Source organism: Neophocaena asiaeorientalis, unplaced genomic scaffold (genome assembly GCF_003031525.2).
Source record: "Neophocaena asiaeorientalis asiaeorientalis breed wild unplaced genomic scaffold, Neophocaena_asiaeorientalis_V1.1 scaffold58, whole genome shotgun sequence".
NCBI lineage: Eukaryota > Metazoa > Chordata > Mammalia > Artiodactyla > Phocoenidae > Neophocaena > Neophocaena asiaeorientalis.
Genome location: NW_020172644.1, coordinates 429311 through 455021, shown reverse-complemented (window position 1 = coordinate 455021; position 25711 = coordinate 429311). Strand labels below are relative to the sequence as shown.

The following is a 25711-nucleotide window of genomic DNA, read 5'->3' as shown; positions in this document are numbered from 1 at the left end:
AAGATATAGCTTGGTATTAGAACAAGGGGGTCTGCTAGATGAACCCCAGAATTATGTTGACTTCCCCATTCAGTCACAGAAATTACTGGGCCAAGCAGAACACCCCATATAGGGTGGCTTTCTGATATAGAAGAGCAGAGAAGAATCCCTGTTTCCTTTAGACAACTCATTCTCAAAAGAAAAAAGAGAGGAGCTAAGCCATGCATGCCCAGTTTCTTCTTCCCAATTTTTCTTATCAGTGTAGTCCACCTCTCCTGGGACAGAGTGGGTAAAGGAGTAGAGAGAGGCCAGGAGTGCTACAGTACTTGAGCTCCCTTCACGTGGAAGGAAACATCAAAGGAGAGAAGAGGTATTCCCCTAACAATTGGCATCACTATCACAGTTTCAGTAGTGATCAACTAAGAACAAAAGGATAAATACAAGAGCACATTATCACTTTTCAAACTTAAAAAACACAGCGATAGGTTAAAACCCTTAACAAGTTAAGAAAGCATCAGTTTGATAAGAGAAGGATTATTGTGCTGGTTCTCGGTAGGCAAGGTATAAATGAAAAGAAATAGGATTCTAGGAGTAAGAATGGGAGGAGTGATTCAACTGGATGATTAAAATATTGGTTTTGACCTTTAAATAAATAGAACCTGCCTCTTAGGATTGTTGTGAGGATCGAATAAATTAATACATATAAAGCTCTTAGCACTGTGCCTGGCACCTGGTTTTGCCCAATAAGTGTTAGTACTTATGTGGTGAAGAAAGCAATGCTTGTATGATAAGATTGTGGTAGGAGAATGGGCAGTGCTTACAATGCCTTTCTAGGCTTCATACGTGAGCTAACATGCCCAGAAAAAACTCTGCTTGATATAGTTTAGCAAATGGAGAAAGTACTGGTGGGTGGTAAACTCATTTATGCTAACAGCTGCATGACTTTCAATGTCTTTTGTATAATACCTTAAGAGGCCAAAAGATGATTTTTTCCATAAAAGTTTGCCTCATTTATCTCTACTTCTCACTCTTTATACTTTCATTTCATGTCTGTTTTTTTCTTATTTTATTCATTAACTAAACATAATCCTATTAAACAAATATAAAATATTGTCTAGAAGTCTATATTTCTTCTTTTTTTTTGGCAGTACACGGGCCTCTCACTGCCATGGACTCTCCCGTTGCGGAGCACAGGCTCTGGACGCGCAGGCTCAGCGGCCATGGCTCACAGGCCCAGCCACTCCGTGGCATGTGGGATCTTCCTGGACCGGGGCGCGAACCCGTGTCCCCTGCATCGGCAGGCGGACTCTCAACCACTGCGCCACCAGCGCAGAAGCCCCTATATTTCTTCTTAATTAAAACAGAGGCAATAAATGAAACAGAATATTATGAACTGACATGGAAACTTCTAGATGTTATGATGACCGAAAAAATCAAGTAGCAAAAGAATATGTCTAGTGTAATGCCATTTAGGAAGGGAGGGAGGGAGGGAGGGAGGGAGAAAGCAAGGAAAAGAAAGAGAAAAAAGAAAAGAAAAATAGAGGGAGAAAATGAGAAAGGAGAGAGAGAGAAGGCAAGGTAGGACAAAGAATCAATTAATGTCTAAATAAACAGAAAAGGGTAGAGGAAGTTCTGGAAGGATCTCTGGGAAACCATTAACAGGAAGAATGAGAATGAAATTTGTGGAAGGGAAAAAATAAGGTAAGGTGTCAGAAAAAAACAAAGGGGCACTTTTAATTTTTACTTGGTGTTTGAATTTTTTCATAACAAGAAATATGCATTTATTACATGTATAATATTAGAAATGTAATAGGGAAAATGGAGTGAAAGAAATATTATTTTATCCCACAAATGAATTGGACTTTTCATTATCGTTATTATTATCATTATTATTAGCTTTTTGTTCAGTAGCGTACTGTTTCCTCTCCTAGCTCTAGGTTTTGTTGTTGTTCTTGTTTTGATAATAATACCTAGAAGACTACTGGTCCCAAGAATGCCTTCTTTTCTGTCCGACTTTATTTCTTTTCATTCAGGCGTCCCTGAAAGCCTCCATCCTCGCCCGGGAGTATGCCACCGCAGCTGCCATTGTGTTCCTGAGCGACCGGTTCCTGTACGGGCTCGACGTCTCGGACGAACTCCTGCAGGTCGCCCAAGGGCTGCACAAGCTGCAGCCAGCAACGCCAATTGCCCCGCAGGTGGTTATTCGCCAAGCCCGAATCTCGATGCACTCAGGTAGGCTCCCTCCTGCTGGCCCTCCTCGTCCCGGAGTCGTCCCGTCTGGGGCTCACCTTCCTCGGGGCTCCTTGACTTCCGCGGGGACGGCGGGCACCGGGGCCCTCGGGCCTTCTTTTGTAGCCGCCGGCGCTCCCGCCAGCCCGCCGCCTTGCCCTTCCCCCTGCCTCTACACAGCACAAAGGCCCTGGCATAAAGGATTTCAGAGCCAAGAGCAATAGAGAAAATTGTGAAAGGGGGTGGAAAATACTAATTGGAGCTTTTGTCGTCTAACAAATCTGTCCTGCTGCTTTCAAACAGGGGTATCTGAATTGCTATACTTCTGACCAGCAGCCTTTAAAAATCAGATTAGAATTCTACTATTTTCTCTTAGCTCTCCAGTCTCCTTTCTGTAGGGCCACTTGACTATGCTAACAATAGACCTGACAAACCCACTGAAGTAATTTGAGATATTTTTCCATCACATGGAACACCAGTACAGTACCTGATTAGGCCTTAAAGTATCTTTTTTTTTTTCCTTCTGTCACTTTGAATAAAATGAAAAATGAGGCTGACATTCTAACTTAGGCTGTAATGTAGAGGGGGACTGGAGGGGAGAGGGGCCTGCTATGTGTTAACAGCAAAGTTCACTTTCATAGAATTCTTGAATTATTTAAATTACTGATAACCATGAGGTTTAGAAACTTGTAGCCTACTGTTCTCTTTTCCAAGAGTGAAAGGATAAAGGATGAAAATAGAATGCAAGTTGCCTGTCCCAGAAACAGGACTGGCTCGTTTTTTAAATTGGTTTAGCTATTGCTATTGTTTTAATAACTCTGGCCTTGAAGAAGTTAAAATATCTTTTAACTACTTCATTTCCTTTGAAAAGGAACTGTACTAACTGTAATGAATGGGACAGTTACTGAGCACAGAGAGGGATAGAGAGAAAAGGCCATGAGAGACATGGGCTTGTGGAGGTTAACTTTTCACAAGCCCAGGCTCATTCACTCTCAATTCCTTGCAGCTGTGCATAAATTGTACCCATATCTTATTATTTACTTTTCTAAAGGAATTGCATCAACAGAGTTGAACTTAGGAAAAAATTCTTACTTCAAATGTCCATGATTTGGGACATTTTATAATGTTTGGGGTTTATCATGTTGAGGGTATGAGAAAAACCTAACCACTAATACGCCTTCTGATGGCATCAGATGGAATAACGTGTGAGCAGAGCGTTCTGTTAGGGGAACCGAAAGTTGAGGGCCGGGCGTGCGTGGGCAAACTAATGTTGGTTCTCATCAAATTGAACTTGGAACAGTTACTGAGGCATGTTTCATGATACACAGATTAACAGATTTGCTATAGTGTGACATGGAAATCAAGGTCAAGTGGTAAGTAGTCGCGTTGATAGCTTTGCTTTACACAACCAAATAATCTTTTCACTTGTTCGGTTGATTGTTCCTCTCATGCCTCTAACTAAGGTGGTATAGACTTCTTCTTCTGATGACAATTAAGCCTTGATACCATCATGAGCAGCACATCACATGTCTAAGGTAAAAGTCCTAGATCTTATTCTGCAACAGCTGGGGTTGTCTTTTCCTCAAAGATACTACCAGAAATGCCACAAGAAAACAGACACAGCCTCAGAGTTAAAGTGCTTCTCTGTAAACTTCTGCCCCCAGTTATCTCTTGAGGCTCTACGTACGCTGGGTTTCTCAGCCAGAAAGGGGGACTTAAGGCAGGGGTGGTGTCCTGGAAAGAGAACAAGGTACAGTGAAAAGGGGTCTCAGTCCCCAGCATTCGGGAATCCTGGGATAGAGAAAGGAGAGGTGTGTACGATGTTATAAGGGGTAAGGGAAAGGAATAAAGATAATATGAAGGGACAGCACAGTCTGCCTGTTTTCCCCTTTGACCCAGCCCATCCTGGTATCTACTCAAAACCCATTCCAAAGGTCCAAGCATTCAATGTCGTGGGATTTCAGAGGCAAGAGAGGATGCCCTGGGCCTGCCCAGCTCACTCCTGCCTGAAATTAGGAGACAAAACCTTTCAAGCCACAGTTAAATAGTCAGACTTCCAGTTCCATCAGCGTGGAGGATTGAGCAAGTGTGGAATCTTCTCCCACTTAAATATTAAATATCGAAATATTTAATTCACGGTACATAAATATCGTGAATTAAATATTTTTTAAGTGCTTGAAACATAGAAGACATTCAAAATCAGAATAGTGGACTACTGCTCCTGACACTATAGCCAAAGAGATTTATACTTGGATATAGTCCTAGGGGAAGGGATTGCCACTTTAATTCCTGTGCAGGGACAAGAGATAGGGCCTTGGGCCTACGTGGAGTGAAATATTTGGATAAAGCTGGAATCCTTAAAGGTTTGCACAGCTATGAAATGGGACTGAACTGCTCTACCAGCCCACCCAGAGAGGTGATGAGGAAGCTTATTCTCTGCCCAAGCTCTGAGGTGGAGGCAAAAAAAAATCTCTGTAAAGAAATAAAAACCCCAAGTCTGTGCCAAATGTCTGTGTGGAGTCTGAATTTACCCACAAGAGAGGGAATCACCCAGCAAGTAATTAAGAAGAAATTAATTCAGGACTGAAATTTCTGGGACCTAGCAGGTCAAGTACAAAATTATGCTGTAGAGAAACACCCACACTCCAGAGGCATCTCTTAATGTCCCGACCAGAAAGGTACACAGTGTCACTTCTGCCACATCGATTGGTCACAACGGGTCACAGGGCCAGTTCAGGCTCAAGGAGAAGGAAAATAGATTCCACTTCTTGATGGAGGAATGGCAAGGTCACGTTGCAGAAGAGCATGTGGGATAGAAGATATTGTTGTGACCTCCTTTGGATCACAATCTACCACAGTCAGGTATATGTCTGTATCTGCACTTTGAAATAGGGTGGTCAGGGAAGGCCTTATGAGACAGTGAAGTGACATTTGAGCAAAGACCTGAAGGAGAAGGGAGCAAGCCTTGGAGATATCTGGAATAAACGCATTCCAGACTAAAATAAGTACAAAAGCCCTGACATGGGAACAAGCCTGGCAGATTCAAGGAGCAGTCAGGAGGCCACTGTAACCAAAGTAGAAGGAGTGAGGATGAGGGAAAGAATGCTAAGAGAAGAGGTCAAAGAAGTCCCAGGGGCCAGGTCATATGGGGCTTAGAGGCACCTGGGAGCAGAAATGGATAAAAGGATGAATGATTGAGTTTCCTCCTTACAGAAAAACAGCCATCCATAGTGTAGGCCCCTCCTACGTGGTGTTAATGAAATAAATGAAAAGTTTACAAAGAACCTCTCTACCCACCCCCTAAAATAATTCCTTCCTGATAATTCTGTAAATAGACCTATTCACAGGCAACTCTCCTCCACTTCTGGAGGCATAGTTTTCACAAAAAGGAGACACAGCCTTTGACAAAGGTTTGCCTTTACTTCTCAAGCCTTACTCTATATGAATGTATTTTTCATTCATATGAATGAATATGTGTGTGTATATGTATGTACATGTATATAAATTTAATTGCAATTTCAGATACTGTACAACTTCCCACCTTACCATTTCCTGAAAACTTCTTCTTTTTCACTTTTGTGTATGATGTAGTTACTGATTTTAAATTTTAAAATAGAATGTTTCCCCGTTATAATGTGTTAACCTTAGAGCATGAACAGCAGTATTTAAAGCACATGTTCATAACTAATTATGTGTTGCTTCTTTTCAGGGAAACTTTTAAAAGCAGAGTATATCCTGAGCAGTCTAATAAGCAACAGTGGAGCAACAGGTAAGGTGCTCTCATATCTTCACAATGACCTTCACCCTCCATCCCTACCAGAGTTCCAGTTTAAAAGCAACTTAGTGGGGACTTCCCTGGTAGTCCAGTGGTTATGACTCCACGCTCCCAATGCAGTGGGCCAGGGTTCGATCCCTGGTCAGGGAACTAAGATCCCACATACTGCAACTGAGCCTGCATGCCGCAACTAAAGAAGCCCGCACATCGCAACTAGAGAAGCCCGTGCGCCGCCATGAAGACCCAGCACAGCCTAAATAAATAAATAAATAAAACGTAATGACCTGGTAGTTACTATACACTAGACGTTCCCAGAACTACCTAGGACTGGCTCTGCTACTGATAAATGAAATGGCCTTGGTCAAGCAGGTTACTTCTCTGTGTTTCCATTTTCTCTATTTAAAAACAAAAACAAAACAAAAAACAACCCAACCAAGTCTTCTAATATCGCCCTGCTTTATTGTAGAGTGTGTTATCTAATCAACATTCGCTGTGAAGGTAGGTAACTCCCTGGACCTCCGAAAGGGCTCAGCTACAGCTTTGAAAAGAATTGTGAATGGAAATTGAGCCTATAAATTCAGGAGAATACACTTACAGTTTTATGTATTTAAAGGGTCTGGAAAATAAATTTTATTTTGCTACAGAGGAGCTATAGTAAAAACTTACTTTGAAATAGATTTCTTTTGATATTTAATCATACATGAGAGGAAGAAAGTCCTAATAGTTGGGTAACAATTTAAGCCTCAGATACCTTGTCTGAATTTCTGGGCACTTGAGTCAACAATTTTCCTATTACATTGAACACAATTCCTTGTCGACTTTTAAGCTCAATATGCTTGGATATAAGGTCTTGAGCTCCTTGAAACTTGTAGACATTTCCAGTGGGGAGGCAGTTTGAAATAACAGATATTGACCACATACCCCCATTTGTGACCACCATCACTAACCTACAATATGCATACTTCCCATCTTCTACACCACACACACACATGCACGCACGCACGCACACACACAGATTAAAAGCTAGGGAGAAAGTAAGGAGGGTGATGTGACACAGAATAATAAGAGCATGTAGTAATGAGTCTGAGTTTATTTTTGATGTTTAGCAACTGGCAGCTGTCAGGCCCCAGCTTCTTCCCTCTTTGCCCCACATCTGAACAGGCTGACTTTTTTAAAGCTCATTTATCAGTAAACCCTGGCCTAGCTGTGGGAACCTTTACCCCAGACCCACACCCTAATCACAATAAAAACAAAAGCCACTCACCACTCCCTTCACTTAAGTCAAACGGACCAGCTTCGGTGCCTTCCCTGCTCTCCTCAGAAAGGCTCATTATGTGAGCACTGAATCTTTTCATATACTCTTAGTGCCTGTGTAGAGCCATCAGTTTCAACATTCAAACCAATTTTGGGTGGATGGGATGGATCCCGCCCTGCATGAGGCAACCACAAGACAGTGGGGTTGACGGTTGACGCTGTAGTTAATTAACCTGGGGAAGCCTTGGAGGCAATAGCATTGAGGATAAGCCCTGAATTAGGAGCTAGAGGGGGCGGAATCCCTCCCTCTAGGTAGAGGGAATGGCAAGTGCAGATACCATGAAGCAGGAGATGGCTGCTATTATAAGGAACACAATGAAGCTGCATGGCAGAGCCCAGTTGGTAACGGGGAGAGGTGGAGACCAAGCAGGATTCAGTTCCTGTGAAGCCTCATAGGTTGCAGCAAGAAGTATGGACCTTATTCTAAATACAAAGAAGAGATTGTCTCCAGAATTTATATCACATGTGTTCATTAAGGCTTCTATGAAAATCATTTTATTTCACCAGGCTATTTCTTTAATAATTCAAGGCCAGGGACTTCCCTGGAGGTCCAGTGATTAAGACTCCGTGCTCCCACTGCAGAGGGCACAGGTTCGATCCCTGGTCAGGGAACTAATATCCCACATGCTTAGCGGTGCAGCCAAAATAAATAAATAAATAAACATTAATTTTTTTTAATTTTAAAAAATAATTCAAGGCCAAAAATGCTTTTCTTTTTTTCCTCTTTATTGTAGGTACCTGGCTGTACAGAAATGAAAGCGACAAGGTCCTGGTGCAGTCAGTCTGCATACAGATCAGAGGGCAAATTCTGCAAAAGTTAGGTACAGTCATCCTCTCAAGGCTCATTTACCAAGTCTGGCTACAAGATTTTACTATGGACTTTTCTCATTGTATCTGGTTGATACAGTTCATCCCCACTTCCCTTAGTTTCCTTATGGAAAAGAGAATGACACTTAAGATGCCAGGAATATTATGAACATTAACAAAACAAAATATTTTTCTGTTGAGTTCTGTTAAAGAAATTTACAGTTGTATATTATGACTGTTAACCACAGGATTCTCGGTATTATTTCTGGCATCTGGCTCTCAGCTCATTAGGACTCCGTTCGATATAGTGACACCTTATTCTAAACCCACCCTGACAGCTTACCCATTCGTTCCTGGGAAGGTATTCCTGAGTTTTACAAGCAAAGTTTATAGGACCCTAATTATACTTTAAAATGCAAACTAATGTATTTGAAATTTAACAGAGGATGGTAATTGTTATCTTGTAAATAATGGAGAAAATTATTTCTATATTAATATATCTTATATGTACACATGTAATATATAATATTTCTTACTGTTTCCCTGTGAAGAGAAAAATTATCTGTATTAAACCAACTGGAAAAACAGATTGCTATTTTTCCAGCAGATTGCTATCTGCTGATTGCTGTCAGTCTAATCTAGTCATATATTTTCTTAACAAAATCCAATGAATCTTCTTTCTGTATTAGTTTTTAAAGGTATTTTCTGGCACAAGAGCACAGATACTCGCAGATACTAGCAGTTTGTCCCATCTCCTTTTTTGCAGGGTTGTGGTACGAAGCAGCAGAGTTAATATGGGCCTCAATCATAGGATATCTGACACTTCCTCAGCCAGATAAAAAGGTGGTCTAGTGCTTATTTTCTCATTTCCTATACTTGTCTTTGAAAGATTATCTCCTTATGGCACAATTCAGTTTATCAGTTATCAATTTTATTGGTCCTATTTTTATTGATTCTACACAGGCGTCAGACCAGGAACATTTGGTAACTTCCTTCTAGTGTCTTGCTCGTCCTCATTCACAGCTAGACGCCTGGTATATATTTAGTATTTCTATATATATTTGTAACTATTTATGCATTTATTTCTACCAATCCATTTATTTTTATTGATACCTATTTTATTATATATTTAGCCTTTACCTAATTCCATAGCAAAGTTGAGGTGGTCAAGTTGCTTATGTGTAAAATCATTTTTCTTGAGTTGAATGGGAAAAGACTTTGATTAACTGTTTACGCAGCATCTTTATTCAAGAAATTGAGAAGCAACATTTGCTTTCCTACTTGATGTTTGCATTCTCTGTGACTCTGTGAGAATATTCTCCTCGTTAATTGAAGCTTTGGGTTATACATCTTCCCAAGCTGTGTCAGCAGCACTGCTGCCCACAGTCCTTTTAACAGCACAAGTGGAATGGGGTGTGGGGACTCTTGATTGGGCCAATTCATTAATGCCTAGTAGTGTGGACAAGTTAGTGTTGACAATCCAGTGAAGCCCAACTAAGAAATAGCTGAGTTTGCATTACTCCCATGTCCTCAGGATGTGATGATCTCTCAAGCCCAGTGACATCCAGTTGAGAAGTATCCACAGTGTCATAATAACAATAGCAATAATAATAAGCAATGGTTTATTTAGAAGGCTAATCATTGACTTTAGGCCTTGAGATGAGAGCAACAATTGACTGTGAATTCCTAATCTGTGTTTTGTTTGTGTTTCCTCACAGGGCATTTCCACATCACTAGGTATACTGGCAGATATCTTTGTTTCCATGAGCAGGAAAGATTATGAAAAGTTTAAAAGCAATCCTGAAATTAACTTGGTAACTATCACTTGTCAAAACCACGGTGCAGAGTGGCATCACCTGCAAAACGGTCAACATTATTTTGGGCGCTTGGTTAGTTCTCTCTCCAGGAGTCAGGCGGCACAGTGTCTCCCCTCTTCAAGTAATGTGAGCAGTCCTGGAGACGGTTCCTATGGTGTCCTGTTTGGCTTTATTATCCCAGCACCTAGCACAGTACCAGACCTACAGAGGGTACCGGGGAAAAAAAGATGGATGAATGAATGAATGAAATCAAAGTGATAAATGCTTTGAACTCCATGATTTCCTTTCAAATTATCACAGAATTCAGTTTCTACACTTGGGCTATCTCAATGACAAAGTAAGGGCGTAATAACTTGAAGACTTTAATTACCATCTGTTCAAATCGGAGCATCAGTCACTTGCTTAGGCTCTTATCTGTGATAATAATGATTACAAATATATGTATATTGCTTTATAATTCAAAAAGTGTGTGTGTGTATGTATATGATCCACATACACCACATCTACCTATGAGGTAGGTAGAGCAAAATGTGTCAGTCCCATTTTAGAGGAAAATAAACTAAGGTCCAGAGAAACTAAGTGACCTCTGCAACTTGTACAATCAGTAAGAAAGAGAACTGGGAGCAGAAGCCAGGTCTCTAAGCAGTTTGCAGCATTGCACAGACATTGACTTCTCTCCTGCACTGCACTGAAATTGAGATTTTTAACGGTATCGTCAATTATTGCTTTTTTAAAAATACCAGGGGGCTTCCCTGGTGGCGCAGTGGTTGAGAGTCCGCCTGCCGATGCAGGGGATATGGGTTCGTGCCCCGGTCCGAGAAGATCCCACATGCTGCAGAGCGGGTTCGAGCCCTAGTCTGGGAAGATCCCACATGCCGCGGAGCAACTAAGCCTGTGCGCCACAACTACTGAGCCTGCACTCTAGACCCCACGAGGCTCAACTACTGAAGCCCATGTGCCTAGAGCCTGAGCTCCGCAACGAGAGAAGCCACTGCAGTGAGAAGCCCGCGCACCGCAACGAAGAGTAGCCCCCGCTCACCGCAGCTAGAGAAAGCCTGCACGCAGCAACGAAGACCCAATGCAGCCATAAATAAATAAATAAATAAAATACATTTATTAAAAAAAATACCAAGGCAGCAACAGTAACTGTACTCAGTACTAATTAGTGTAGCATAAGAACACATACAGCTTGCTGCTAGCAATCTGAAGCTTAGCAAAATGTTGCTTTTGCTGTCAGACCAAAACACAGGAAAAGGGTTATGCCCCTTGTTCAGTGAAGTTGTCTCTGAGGACTGTTTAACATTGCAAACTACCCTTCCGCCTTTGACCTCCTCAGCCTCTTCTCACTTTATTTTCCTTTGGAACACTTGCTGCCATCTCAAATACTATGCATTTTACTTGTTTTGTGTATTGACTGATCTCCTCCCCTTAACAGGAAATAAGCTTATTGCAGGCTCACTGTCTGCTCTCTCCTTCATGGCTAGAACAGTGCCTGGCACATGGAGGTACTCAATACATATTTCTGGAATAAATGATTCAATCTTAATTGCTGTGAAATCGTACATTAAAGGGCTCTTTGACAAGAACAATGCAGAAATCATCAGTGAATCTGACTGCAAAATGTGCAGAGTTCTGTGAACAAAGAGCTGCATGATCCTCCAAAGAAACTTGTCTGAATTACTTTGCACAGGCAGGCAGTGTGAATGTTTGCACACATGAGGCCTTCTCTGCGGTATGAGTTGGGGATGGATGATGTATGGGTGTGGGGGAAAGGACAGTCACTGTCCTGGGGTCTTTTGACCCGCTTACTCTTTCTTGGCCCTGTTCTGAAATGCTTGTGATGAGGCGCAGGGCATGCCTCAGAATCTTGAAAGAAAAGCAAAGGAATTTTATAGCCTGTCTTTTGCTAATGGATCAATAATTGTCAACAGTACACTCGGCCTCCTGTTTTCTCACAGGGCTTGCTGAAGGAGTTTGACCACCATTTGCTGTCAGCCGCTGAAGCCTGCAAGCTGGCAGCCGCCTTCAGTCCCTACACGCCTCTCTTCGTGCTCACGGCTATGGTAAACAGTGCAGCCCTCACTGTTCCTCTCTCCAGTGACAGATGTAACTGCTGGGAGGGAAGGGTCTAACCTTAAAATAGGCTTTGTGTATATCATTAGATAATTGTGATCAGACCTCACATATGTAAAGGTTTTATCAGTCAGAGTAGTGACATCCTGGTGGGAGCTAAGTTAATACAGCTGGAGGATTTGATGTTATCTGCTCTAGAACAATGGTTCCCAAGCATGTCAGAATCACCTAAAAGCCCTTTCAAAATACATATTCTTGGGCTCTACCCTAAATCCACTAAATGTAAATCCCTGGGGTTTGTACCCAGAAACCTTTCATTATGAAATACTGCCCGGGTGATTCAAATGCACAGAGGGGTCTGGAAGCCACTAATCTATTGTTTTGACTATTATTAAACAAATGATGTGTTTGTATATAGCAAAATTATTATGTCCACATTCCACGTATAGACTGTGTTTGCTAAAACTAACAATAGCAACAGTAACAAATTTATCATCTTTGATCAAAAAGTATCAGGGCTACGGTAGGATGGTAGCTGGTAGTTTCTGTATTTTTCCATGACACGTTTATTTTTTTATAATATTTCTAATGACTGTCCTCCAGGGATGAAAAGTTTTCCCTGATTCACCTCCAGTTTCCAATTCAGTGTCTGATTTTGTATTTGGTATTTTCCTCAGAATATACGTGGCACATGCCTGTTGTCATATAGTAGTTCTAATGACTGTCCTCCAGGAATAAAAAATTCATATCTGTGTGAAGCCAAAGAGGCCTTTGAAATTGGCCTTCTTACCAAGAAATGTGATGAACCAGTTACTGGAAAACAGGAGCTCCATAGTTTTCTCAAAGCTGCTTTCGGTCTCACCACGGTGCACCAGAGGCTCTATGGGGAGATGGAGATGGTCCACACAGCAAGTCAGCTCTGTAGTGAAGCTATGGGAAAGCTGTATACTTTCAGTACTTCCTCCAGAAGTCAGGAGAGAGAAGCTGTCTCTCAGGAAGTCATGTCTGTTATCACCAGGGTGAAGGAACAGTTACAAGTTCAAAGCTTCTCAAATTTAGATGACAAGTCTTATGTTCCAGAGGGTTTCAAGTGTGGGTTGGAGAAACCCATCTTGCATGGGCAAGTGGATTTCCAAAAAATTATTGAAACCTATTCACAGCACCACACTTCTGTGTGCGAAATATTTGAAAGCACTTGTGGAAACAATGAAAATAAACAGAAAGGTACAAAAACAGGAGTCTGTATCACTGATCTAAAAACAGAAACAAAAAACATAGATACTGTGAGTACTACTGAGGACAAACCACGTTTTGAAAAAGGCATGGTAATATCTTCCTCCCAAATGGCTAAGAATGGTTGGGAGAAACTCAGGAAGGTAGGAAGGAGAAACTTGGCCAGTTCTGATGCATTTCGAGTCTCCGTGGATGAAGATGTGGAGACTGAGGCTGAGTCAACAGACCATAGCAGTGGTGGGGGAGCTGTTTTGAGCAAGTCTCTGAGCGACAGCCAGAGCTCCAGTTCTTGGAGCAAGTTATCAGGGTGTAGTTCTTCTACAAGCTGGGAGGAAGTGAATTACCACGTTGGTGATACGTCAGCCAGAAGAGAGCCTAGCAAGGAAGAGCACCATGTGGACACTCAGTGTTCCACTGCCCTGGCAGAAGAACTGGAGATTGATGGGGAGAGCAGAGCTGTACAGCCACTGTCTTCAGAGCTTCATGGGCTCTCTCTCCAGGTGTCCAGGGATGACAGTTTAGAGTCTTCTCAAAGTCAACTACACAAGCCCATGCCCTTGACAACTTTTCCTCCTCATAACACAACAGGCACTTTGTTGGCCTCAGGTGCAGGGCTGTTAAAAGGAGCTCCAGAAGGTATGTGGGAAGCCGGAAATGTGGGGTCCAGAGATACTTCTGCTCATTCCAGACCCTCATTTGGTTCTGCTTCTTGGTCTTCTGATTCTGGTTGGCCCAAGAACATGGCCACATATCCTTCGATCCAAGAAGAAGAAACCTTTGAAATAATTGATAAGTTTCCAGAAATCAACTGTGACGCCAAAGACAGTCATGAAGAAGAGAAGAGAGAAGAAATCAAAGGAGACACAGGTCCCACATTTAAAGGTAGCCGCTGCTGGGTTGACCCAGAAGAAGAAACAGCAGAGAGAGCAGAAGATAGGCCCGTAGACTTCCACATAGTTGTGGACGAGCCTCTGGGCAAAAGTTCCATGATAGCATGTAGCACTTTCACTCCTCATTGGCTTGTTCAAAATCCTGACTCAGGGAAAAGTGGTGGCTCAGTCAAAGAGCAGGGCATTGACCCTGATGCCTCCACGGTGGATGAGGAGAGCCAACTGCTGGACAGCACAGATGTTCACGCCACAAACACACATGGCTCTCACAGACCATGTGCTCTGAGGCAGCTGCGTGGTCGGGGAGCCCAGATCCCCAATTCCTCTGTAAGTGGTAACACTTCCGTCCCTGTCTTCAGCGAGGACTGCACTGCCACAGAGGAAGCAGATGAACCTGGAAACCTGCTAAACTGCAGCCAGAGCTCCAGCTCGTCCTTGGCATGGTGGTTGGAATCACCTGCAATTTCCAGTGGTTCTTCTGAGGGAGAAAACCCATGGTCCTTTCTGAATTCCAGTGGAAGTTCTTTTGTTTCATTGCCAGGAATGACAACACAAAAGATCCTTAAGGCTCGCACCCTGCAGCCTGATGACTTTGAAAAACTCTTGGCAGGGGTGAGGCATGATTGGCTGTTCCAGAGACTGGAGAATACAGGAGTTTTTAAGTCCAGGCAACTCCATGGAGCACATAGTAAGTACAGCCTTTCATGAAGCATCTCTGCATGTTCAGGGCCCTCTGAAGCTCTTGTTATGTAGATCACTTAAAGCTCATGAAAGATATCGACCCCAGTTATGCTTTGTGAATATATAGAGAAATGTGTAGTTCAGGGACCTTCTTCCGTGCTGTAAAGACACACAAGGCAGTAAGGGAGAATCTTACAGGACTCAGGAGCAGTCATCAGTCAGGGCTTAAAACAGCTCTGGATGCCATATACACTCAGCATTTTTCTCCTCCACTGATTCTCATTACCAACCAGCTGATTTTTCCCTATTTTTCCCATTCAGATGGGGTTTGACCTAGTTACACATCATCCTTCTAGTGGGCAGAGATTTTCACACCTGTCCTAAGGGGTTTCTTGCCAGTCAATGGATTGATTAGGTACAATTAGCAACTGCTTCCTGCTTAAGGAACAGCACAAGGTCTCTTCCCCTAGCAGGAAGCCTCGGCTGGGGCCACCCAGCCATCAGCATGTCCACAACAGCTTAGAAGTGGTGGAGAAGCTGGGACAAAGACAAAAGGTTCTTCTCTTAGCCCAGAGGATCACATTGTAATGCCCTCCAAGGTACTGAAGAATTATTTGAATGAGAAAAATATATATATTGTAAAATGCATTTCAGAGGAAACTACGTAGATTGCTGAACACTGGATATTAAAGTAGTAGTTCTCAACACTGGTATCGCATGAGAATCTCCTCCCAAAAGGCTTTTTTTTTTAAGGCTGCTTTGGGTCTTCATTGCTGCACGCGGGCTTTCTCTAGTTGCGGCAAGCGAGGGCTACTCTTTGCGGTGCACAGGCTTCTCATTGTGGTGGCTTCTCTTGTTGTGGAGCATGGGCTGTAGAGGTGTGGACTTCAGTAGTTGTCGTGGGCTTAGTTGCTCTGCAGCATGTGGGATCTTCCCAGACCACAGCTCGAACCCGTGTCCCCTGCATTGGCAGCCGGATTCTTAACCACTGCGCCACCAGTGAAGTCCTGAGAATCTCCCAAGAGGCTTTTTAGCTTTTTTAAACTTCCAGTGCCTCACCCCAGAGATTCCAGTCTAATGGGTCTGTGATGTGATCCAGGCATCCTTATTTTTTAAGAGCTCCCCAGTGACTTTGTGTAAAGCCAATGTAAAGAACTTCTGTTTCAAAATATTTCAGTGTTTTGCCTGCCACCTTGAAGTCAGACTAAAAGATAGATCAGGTTGTTGCCAAAAGAAGCAAAATTTTCTAATAATAGGGTTTCCCTGCTTACTGTAAGATTCTGCAGTTTCAAAATCACATTTCTGAGAGTTAGGTAGCTGCCTTATTGTTTTGTCTGTGTGCCAATTTATAGGTGAAAAAACACATTGGAGGAAGCAAGGCCCAAAGTTGAAAAAACTGAACAAGTTATGCATTCTCTGCTTGCTTCTTCCCTCAGTTCACTGCCCTTTCTATGTGTGTGTGCAAGCAGCTCACCTTCCATTTCCTTCCCCAGCTTCTCTGATTGAGTCACCCAACCGCGATCACCATCTCCCCCAACCCCATCATCTCCCTTACTGATCCCAGACCTGTGGGTTTATCTCACTTTAAGTATTTCCTCTCCCGAGTCTCCTGTTCATTTACCCTTTATCACAACCTAGACACTGGAAGTCTTTGTTCACTTCACTTTAACTTGGATCCCAAAATGTTGCATTTCTTCCTTAGGGTTCATGTTGGTCTTCCCCGTTAAAGAGATGTTTTCTTGCTAGCATTGGTCTTCCTTTCTTTAAGGTGGAAACAACCCTTACTTTTTCCTCTTATCTTTTCCTTTTTCAATTGAGTTTGCATCTTTGTAAAGTAGCTATATTTTCTCAGTAGTTCCTGGGCTTTCCCAACTTAAACAAAATATGTAAGAGAAAACTAGGGTGCACTTTCATATGCAATCTAGGATTCCTGGAGTTGCCAGGAACCTTTGGGGTAGAATTATTCGATTTATTTCTATCTGCGTGATCTGGCATAGGTAGCAGCCTCTATTATTTGAAGTCCCCAGATAATTAGAAGAAGATGCACACACATATCACTTGTTCCAAGATGGTCTTTGGGATTTTGCTGTTTAAAAAGCCTTTTTGGGCTTCCCTGGTGGCGCAGTGGTTGAGGGTCCACCTGCCGATGCAGGGGACAAGGGTTCGTGCCCCAGTCCGGGAGGATCCCACATGCCACGGAGCGGCTGGGCCCGTGAGCCATGGCCGCTGAGCCTGCGTGTCCGGAGCCTGTGCTCTGCAATGGGAGAGGCCACAACAGTGAGAGGCCCGCATACCGCAAAAAAAAAAAAAAAAAAAAAAGGCCTTTTATTTTCCATTACTTTCATACAGAAGCTCTGACCTTAATACGTTTCCATCACAAACAAGAGATTTTGTGAACCAAAGGCTATTCTTCACTGTAATTTCTCAAGCTTTAACTTTTTATCGTACTTCACTAACTTTTTAGTAATAGTCATAGAAGAGGATAAAGTTTGAGAAAATATATTAAAAAGTTGAATATTTCAAATGAGCTGGACTGGGACCTGTGTTACTTCAATTTTATCCATGAATTGTAAGATCTTTTTGAAAAATAAGATCAATATTCATCTTATCTTTTTTTCAAGATGCTCTTTTGTTAAAATATTCCAAGAAATCTGAACTGTGGACAGCCCAGGAAACTGTTGTGTATTTGGGGGACTACCTGAATGTGAAGAAGAAAGGCCGACAAAGGAATGCATTTTGGGTACATCATCTTCATCAAGAAGAAACTCTGGGGAGGTATTGCTTAAAAGCACCTATATCACTAATGTAAAAAGGGCCAATTTTTCCCTTCTGTTAAGTAATTGTTTATGAGACTTTGAAAGGGCTGAAAAAATGGCTAAAATGTATGTTTTCAGAATTCAGCTCCTTTTTCCTCCTCCTCATTATCACATATGGAGGACCCACATTATGTCAGCCATTGGGCTGGATGTTTTATATACATGATTTCAAACCCATTAGGGAGCATTAAACCCCATTGTACAGATAAGAAAAATAGTGTTCCTGGCTATATGACAGGCCACAGAGTCTTAAACACTGTCACTAAAAATGGTGGCAAGAAAGGCTAAACTATGCAAGCCATATTTCTAAGTAAATGGATGAGTCTGCAAAAAAAGGCAGAAAAATCCTCTAAGGCCAGGGTTGAAGCATATCCAGGGATATAAGTGAATACTGAATCCTTAAGACACCCTCCATAGAAGTTTTGGGCAGGGGAGGGATGAGAGAGCAGCTAGTGACAGAAGTTACACATGGAAGGGGATGAGTTTAGAGACCACGGATATATATATATATTTTTTCCCCCAGTTGGAGTATAGTTCCTTACAATATTGTGTTAGTTTCTACTGTACAGCAAAGTGAATCAGCTATACATATACATATATCCCCTCTTTTTTGGATTTCCTTCTCATTTAGGTCACTATGGGGCACTGAGTAGAGTTCTCTATGCTGTACAGTAGGTTCTTATTAGTTGTCTATTTTATACATAGTATCAATAGTATATATATGTCAATCCCAATCTCCCAATTCATCCCACCGCCCCCCCCTTGCTATCCATTTGTTTGTTTGTTCTCTGCATCTGTGTCTCTATTTCTGCTTTGTAAATAAGATCGTCTATACCAATATTTTCAGATTCCACATATATGCCTTAATATACGATATTTGTTTTTCTCTTTCTGACTTCCTTCATTCCGTATGACAGTCTCTAGGTCCATCCATAGAGACCACCGATATAAAGCAGGGACGCAGGAATGGCTACATGCTCAAAAATAGGTTATTTAAAGAAATGCCACCCCACTGAGGCAAATAACCTGGAAAGTTTTTTGTTTGGCCTTAGTTCTTGATGACAACTTTAAGCAAAAACTCACCTGAAAATTAGTGATCACAGGTGGTACTCATTGGGTTTAAGGCCTAATTTTATACCATGTGTGTATTTTAAAGGGCCTATAGGCAAGACTTTTAATTTAATGTAGACCTTGATCTTTAGCCAAATCCAAAAAATGTAAGAAATAAATAGGAAGGGAAAAAAAGAGAGAAATTGGGTGACTCTTAAATAGTAGAAATACATTTCTTGAAAAGGTTGTTGATGATAATACTAAATATAGTAAACATGTACATTTCTTACTACTTCCCAAGCCCTGTTTTAAGTCATTGATATACTAATTTAATTAATCTTCAAAAAACCCTATGAGGTAGTTACTACTGTATTAGTATCCCCATCTTACAGATGAGGGAACTGAGACACAGAGATGTTAAGAAACCTGCACCAATTCACACGTCAAAGTGGTGAAGCCAGGTGTTACGGGTATAATTGTGTCCCTCCAACCCCAGATTCAAGTTGACTTTATAACGCCAAGTACCTCAGACTGTGATCTTATTTGGAAATGGAGTCATTGCAGATGTAATTAGTTGAGTTCATATTGGAGTAGGATAGGCCCATCATCCACTATGACTGGTATCTTTATAAAAAGAGGAAATTCGGAGATAGACACACACAGGGAGAATGCATGTGAAAATTGTAGTTACACTGCCACCAAGCAGGAAGTATCAGAAGCCAGGAGAGAGGCCTGGAAAAGATCCTTCCCTAATGCCTTCCGAGGGAGCATGGCTCTGTTGACACCTTGATCTTAGACTTACAGACTCTAGAACTGTGAGAAAAATCAGTTTCTGTTGTTTAAGCCACCCACGTTGTGGCACTTTGTTACAGCAGTCCTAAGCAACTAATATACCAGGATACATGATAGGAGGATCTGAGATGGGAAATAAAAGAGAGAAGAAGAGACAGGGAAGATGGAGTGAAAGGGTCTAACATGCATCTGACCAGAAAAAGATAACAGAGCAAATAGAAAAGAATTACTACTTTAATAGATGATTTCTGACAATTTTCCAGAACTGCCAAAATATACTAATCTTCAAATACAGGAATCACAATGAATCCCAAGTAGGATAAAAAGTGTTGTGTACATAATAGGTGATGATGGAAAACAAGTATTTGTACAGATGAAGTAATTATAAAAGGAAAGGGCAGAGGAAACCTTCAGATTGATTAGTTGACCTAATATAAGGTCATGCTGCAGGGAGTGAGAGATCTGCTTCCAGAGTCCATGCACTTTCCAGTACCCATGCTGGCTCCCTTGACTTACCAAAGAAGTCTGGTGAACTGCGACACTAAGTGGACACTCTCTTTAAAATCAGTATCATCTGGGGTCATTGTATTAGGATTCTCCAGAAACACAAAACCAGTAATGTATATGTGTGTGCGTGTGTCTGTGTGTATATATACATATATATATATGTATATATATATATATATAAAGATTTATTTTTAGGAATTGACTCCCATAATTATGGAGGCTAGCAAGTCTCAGCATCTATAATTGGCAAACTGGAGATCCAGGAGAGCTGATGATATGTAGTTCCAGTCCAAAGGCCAGCAGACTTGAGACCCAAGAGGAGATGACGTTTCAGTTCAAGTCCCAAAGCAGGAAAAGATCAGTGTCCCAGCTCAGAAGCAGTCAGGCAAGAATTCTCTGTTACCTGAAAGAAGGTCAGCCTTTTGTTCCATTTGTCCCTTCAACTGGATGAGGCCCACACACATTAGGGAGGGCAACCTACTTTACTCAGTCTATTGATTTAAATGTTAAACTCATCCAAAAACACCCTCACAGAAACACCCAGAATAATGTTTGACCAAATATTTGGGCACCCTATGGACAAATCAAGTGGACACATAGACTTAACCATCAGTCGGCTAGTATGAGTTATGTTCCACTGTTCAGGTGGCTCTTACAAAATTATTTGAGTCATGAGATAAGATAACATTAACAATCTAAGGCGAAGAAAGAGTAACATCTTTCAGCCTTTTTGCATATCTCTCTTGATCTCTTCTTTCTTACTGTATAGTAGGATCACTTTGCATTTCTTTGTGTGGTGTTTTCCATTCACAGATATGTTGGGAAAGAATATAAGGAGCAGAAGGGGCTCTGGCACCACTTCATCGATGTGGAGAGGCAGATGACTGCACAGCACTATGTGACAGAATTTAACAAGAGACTTTATGAGCAAAATATTCATACACAGATATTCTACATACCATCCTCAGTATTACTGGTAAGATTAAAGAAATCAAGAGTTTGATTAAGCAGGACTGTAAATATATATTAGGTTAGATTTCTATTGCCAACCTACCATTCATCAACCTCCACCATCATTCTGGTAAAATTCAATAAACTCAGTTACCAGCTTCCTTCATCTACCTCATCTGCTTCAACTACTTGTAAGATATGTAAGAAACATGACCCTCTGTACCCTGATGCATCATTTGGATCCTTCAAGTCACATTTGAAGATCTGTTGATCCTGGTACCTGGTCCGTCATGGTGGAGTTAGCATTTTTAGTATACTTTTCCTTTATGTTGTCTTTGTACTTCTAGAGAGAGAGAAGGGACCCTAAAGATCATATCTAATACAAATTATTCCCTCAACATGGTGCATAAATCCTGTTTCATATTCATTGACCCTCACCCCTTGCAATCAAGTGATAACTAAGCCATAGCTTAAACACCTTCAGTAAGAAAAAAATAATTATCATTTTTTTTTTACTTTAAATAATTCCAGTTGTTAGGAAGTTGGCCCAGATCTGTCATCTTCTAATTTCTACCTGGATTGTAGTTCTTCCCTCTGGGACCATTGAGACCAATCCCTCTTCACTATGATATCTGTTTAAATATGCAAAGGCACCCATCCCCACTGACATTTCTCTTCTTTGGGTTGAGAATACCCTGCTTCCCCAAAGATTTACACCCTAAAGAATTTTTTTTTTTTACTTTGGCCAGAGATATTTTTAGACCCATATTTTATTACTTATTTAATAATAGCTATTATCTATTTTGCAATTTCTTTATGTGAAGCACTATGCTGGGCATTTAACAAACAAACATTAACTCTAACCTTTGAAACAAAATAGTTCTACAGTCTACAAAATAGATCACATTGCACAAAAATGCTTAAGCTGATATTCCAACCCAGAGTCACAGTGCATGATCTAGCTACATGCCTTGGCAAGCCAGCCCCCTAGCATAGGTCACTTCATGAACTAATTTTTATTTGCACTTTTTAATAAAAGAATAATAAAAGTTTTAGGTTCCATTATATGCCACATACATGTTAAGCACTTTACATGCATGGTCTCATATAATCCTTTTAATGGTCCTATAGCTATTATTACACCCACTTTACAAATAAGGAAACCAAAATCTAGAGAAGTAATAGTGCTCCTAAGTGGCAAAGCCTGGGTTCAAATTGAGATCTTCTGACCTCAAAGACCATGGCCTTCACCATTGTTATACTGTCTCCCATTTCTACTTTTCAGGTTTTAGAGGGCAAGACAATAAAAGGATGTGTCACTGTGGAACCTTACATACTGGGAGAATTTGTAAAATTGTCAAATAACACGAAAGTGGTGAAAACAGAATACAAAGCCACAGAATATGGCTTGGCTTACGGCCACTTTTCTTATGAGTTTTCCAATCATAGAGATGTTGTGGTCGATTTACAAGGTATGTGAAACTGGGAATTATTTTTTTATTTTTAGTATTATTTATATGTAAATGTGAGATTTTGTAACTAGCTCCACTAATCATTATTTAATAAATAGATTGTTCAGTGCATAGGCTACTATTTCGAATTAAATTAATCAATTTTGCTGTATGTAGCAAATGATGCCTAGAAAAAATGTTTAAAGCTTTCTACAAGTGTCTAAGGTGTCAAATAATCAGTGAGAAGATCTGGCTCACATTCTCTTGGGCTTCATTCTAGAGCAAATCTGTAACAGCTTTTTTAAAAATTTCACTCAAGTGGATTTGAGTGATGTAGGTTTCTTATGACTGCATGTTTTAATGTGTCACAGTCTTTCCACACTTTCTTTCCTCTAGCTCTTTACCTTTATTACAGGTGTGATACTGGGTTTCATAACTGGAATCATTATGGAACAGAAAGCTGTGTGTACTTGAATCTAACTTCCTTTAAAATCTGCATTAACATTTAAATTTTGTTTCAGTTTGGTATTTTATTTATCAGAATTATTAGCCATTATTCTATACTTCATTTAAATGATAAATGAGTTTTATTATAATTATATCTAGTAAAGATTCTATGACCATCCTCCAAGATCTTTTCTATCCCCCTTCCATAGCATTTATCATCACTCTGTTATATTACATATTTTACTTACTTACATTGTTTATTAATCTGTCCCCCTTCACAAGAATGTTACACAAATGAGTACAGAGATTTTTTACTAGCTTGTTCACTGCTGTATCTCCAGCACCCAAAACAGTGTTTTATACAGTGTGTACACTCAATAAGTATTTGTTAAATGAACAGAGGAATGTATGAACTAATGAGTGAAGCATTAAAGAAACTTCTGAATCATGAAAATATTGTGATTTAATAATTATACTAAGTGCATGTTATTGCTCTCTAATTCCTGGGTCTGGTATGTCATATTTGACAAATTTAATTACCCAATATTTAATTATTCTTCTTAAAGCAATAATTGGAATATGCAACGCCAAGTCCCTTAACAGAAATTTATTTATCATAAACCAGAGGATGACCAGGTTTTTAAAGTGTCTTGTATATATTATACATATGTTTTTTTTTTCAGAAACACTTTACTGACATTTATAGAGGATTTAATTCTCAGACATATGTATTTCTCTTTTAGGTTGGGTGACTGGTAATGGAAAAGGGCTTATCTACCTCACAGATCCCCAGATTCACTCTGTTGATCAGAAAGATGTCACTACCAATTTTGGAAAGAGAGGAATTTTTTACTTCTTTAATAACCAGCATGTGGAATGTAATGAAATATGCCATCGCCTTTCTTTGACAAGACCTTCAATTGAGAAACCAAATAATTCATAGACTATCTAGAGTGATAATGACCACTTAGTGCTGCTCACCAGTGCCAGGCTCTCCCCTCCTTCCAGGAACACCAATTATGGCACAGCCTGGTCCCTTGGGTTTAGGTGGGAACATGGGACTGGTTCCAGCCAATGATTTGTGAGAGGCATTGATAAGTATCACTTTCAGGCCCATATTAAATTGCCAGGGCAACACCAGGGCAGAGTCTCTTTCCCTCTGCACAATTACCAAGAGTACACCAGGAGATAGCTGCTCATCAGCATAAGTCCTGCAATGAGGAAATCACAGGAAAGAGCCCCACTGACCCACGATGGACAGAAAACACACATGAGAAATAAACTTTTCTGGCTTAAGCCATGGAAATTTTGGAGCTTTTGTCACTGTCAATCAAGACTGATACTATTGGTGTTTTTCTTATTGATTTAGGAGTTCTTTATATATATATTAAAGAATTCAGGCCTTTGTGATATGTGTTCCATTTTTTTTTGTTTGTCTTTTGACTTTGTATGAACCTTTTTTCCATGCAGAATTTGTTTTATACACTTGAATTCATCAGTCTTTTATTTTATGGCTTCTAGGTTATATGTCTTCTGTAGATCTTCCCTACTCTGGGTTTTGTTATTTTTAATCCTCCCACATTTTCTTCTAGTGCATTTACACTTGTGAGAGGTCTGAGGGAAGATGGTGTGTTTTGATGGCCACCACAGTCTGCCCTTGCACCACACAGATCTGGTGCTTCACACAGGTTTGGGGATCAGCGCCTCCATGAGCTCACCGGAAGTTTACAGAAAGAAGATTGGTGAGCTATTCCCTTACTGCAGTTAGTCTTCGGGGTTGCAACTGGTACACACTCTCTCCCTCCTCCACTATTCATTCTAAATTTCCCTTAACCATTACCTCAGCAAATCTGAGTGCCTTACCTAGTGATGTGACTCAGGCCTACATACGTGCAGGTTCTGAATTCTAAATAGTTATACCTTTCTCAGTTTGAGTTTACTGCACATGTCTTTTCATAACTGCAGATGGAGCAGGTGAGAACCATTCAGATCTCCTGATACGGGGAGTATAGTTGACTGACACCGCCAGCTTGCACCCCTCTCGATCTACCACTGTGTTCACAATTGAAGTCATGCTCCCCCAGTGTGCTCTCAGCCAGTGACTAAATAAAGCAAGGATGCCAGGCGTTAAATACTTCTAACGGGTGACTATGCACAAGATCTTCCCATCGGCCTGACCAGAACCTTCTTAGCACTCTGCTGTGGTCTCTGTTGAGACTCTTCCTTCCCAGTCCTCCTCTGTCTGCCCTCTCCTTTCACAGTGTCAGACCTCCATCATGGTCTCCCCCATTGATCCTTTACAGTCATTTCTCCCAACCAATACCTTATATGTCTAATCCCTTTTTGGCATTGGCTTCTTGAAAAACCCAAACTAACAAAAGTTTATTAAAGAAAAAATTTTAATTTATCTTATTAACAAAATAAAGGAGGAAAATCATATTATAATCTCAAAGATGTAGACAAATCAGTTTATGGTTAAAAAAAGCTCTTTGCAAACTAGGTATAAAGGAAAAGGTTCTGAATCAGGTAAAGGGTATTTTAACTTTTTTTTTTTTAAGGAATATCATAATTAATAGTGAAGCACTTAAAGTTTTCCATTTGAGAAAGGGGATAAGCAAATTAGCTCACTATACCAACCCTATCCACCATTTGGAAAAATCAGAAAATATATATATTGTCTCTGTCCCTGGTTCCTGGCACAGAGCTCCTAAATCCCTTGGAATTTCCTGGTGATAGAAGTGTCTCTTGTTATAATGAGGTGACTCTACACCTCAATCAATCATCAGTAAAAGTGGGACAGTAAATCAATAATAAAATAACATTTGGGGGACAATTAGGGATTTTTAATGTGTATTGAGTGTTAGATAAAATTAATGAAGTGACGTCTTTTAAAAATACT

At 40.8% G+C, this 25711-nt stretch overlaps 1 protein-coding gene across 6 annotated transcripts in view; it reads left to right on the top strand.

Moving 5' to 3' along the window:
* ALPK1 (alpha kinase 1) overlaps positions 1 to 24219 on the top strand; it is a 122789-nt gene extending 98570 nt beyond the window's left edge. For 5 of the 6 annotated variants that reach the window (XM_024739472.1, XM_024739471.1, XM_024739470.1 and 2 more), the window contains 11 exons: positions 2013 to 2211; positions 5918 to 5977; positions 8032 to 8118; positions 8871 to 8947; positions 9823 to 9918; positions 11880 to 11984; positions 12672 to 14805; positions 17420 to 17573; positions 20777 to 20939; positions 22200 to 22386; positions 23556 to 24219. In XM_024739472.1, coding sequence (XP_024595240.1) covers positions 2013 to 2211; positions 5918 to 5977; positions 8032 to 8118; positions 8871 to 8947; positions 9823 to 9918; positions 11880 to 11984; positions 12672 to 14805; positions 17420 to 17573; positions 20777 to 20939; positions 22200 to 22386; positions 23556 to 23755 — 3462 coding nt within the window. In that variant the 3' untranslated portion in view covers positions 23756 to 24219. Of the gene's footprint in view, positions 1 to 2012; positions 2212 to 5917; positions 5978 to 8031; positions 8119 to 8870; positions 8948 to 9822; positions 9919 to 11879; positions 11985 to 12671; positions 14806 to 17419; positions 17574 to 20158; positions 20377 to 20776; positions 20940 to 22199; positions 22387 to 23555 lie in introns of those variants that run through there. The other variant, XR_003002481.1, reaches the window with a different exon arrangement.
* Positions 24220 to 25711: the final 1492 nt, after the last annotated feature.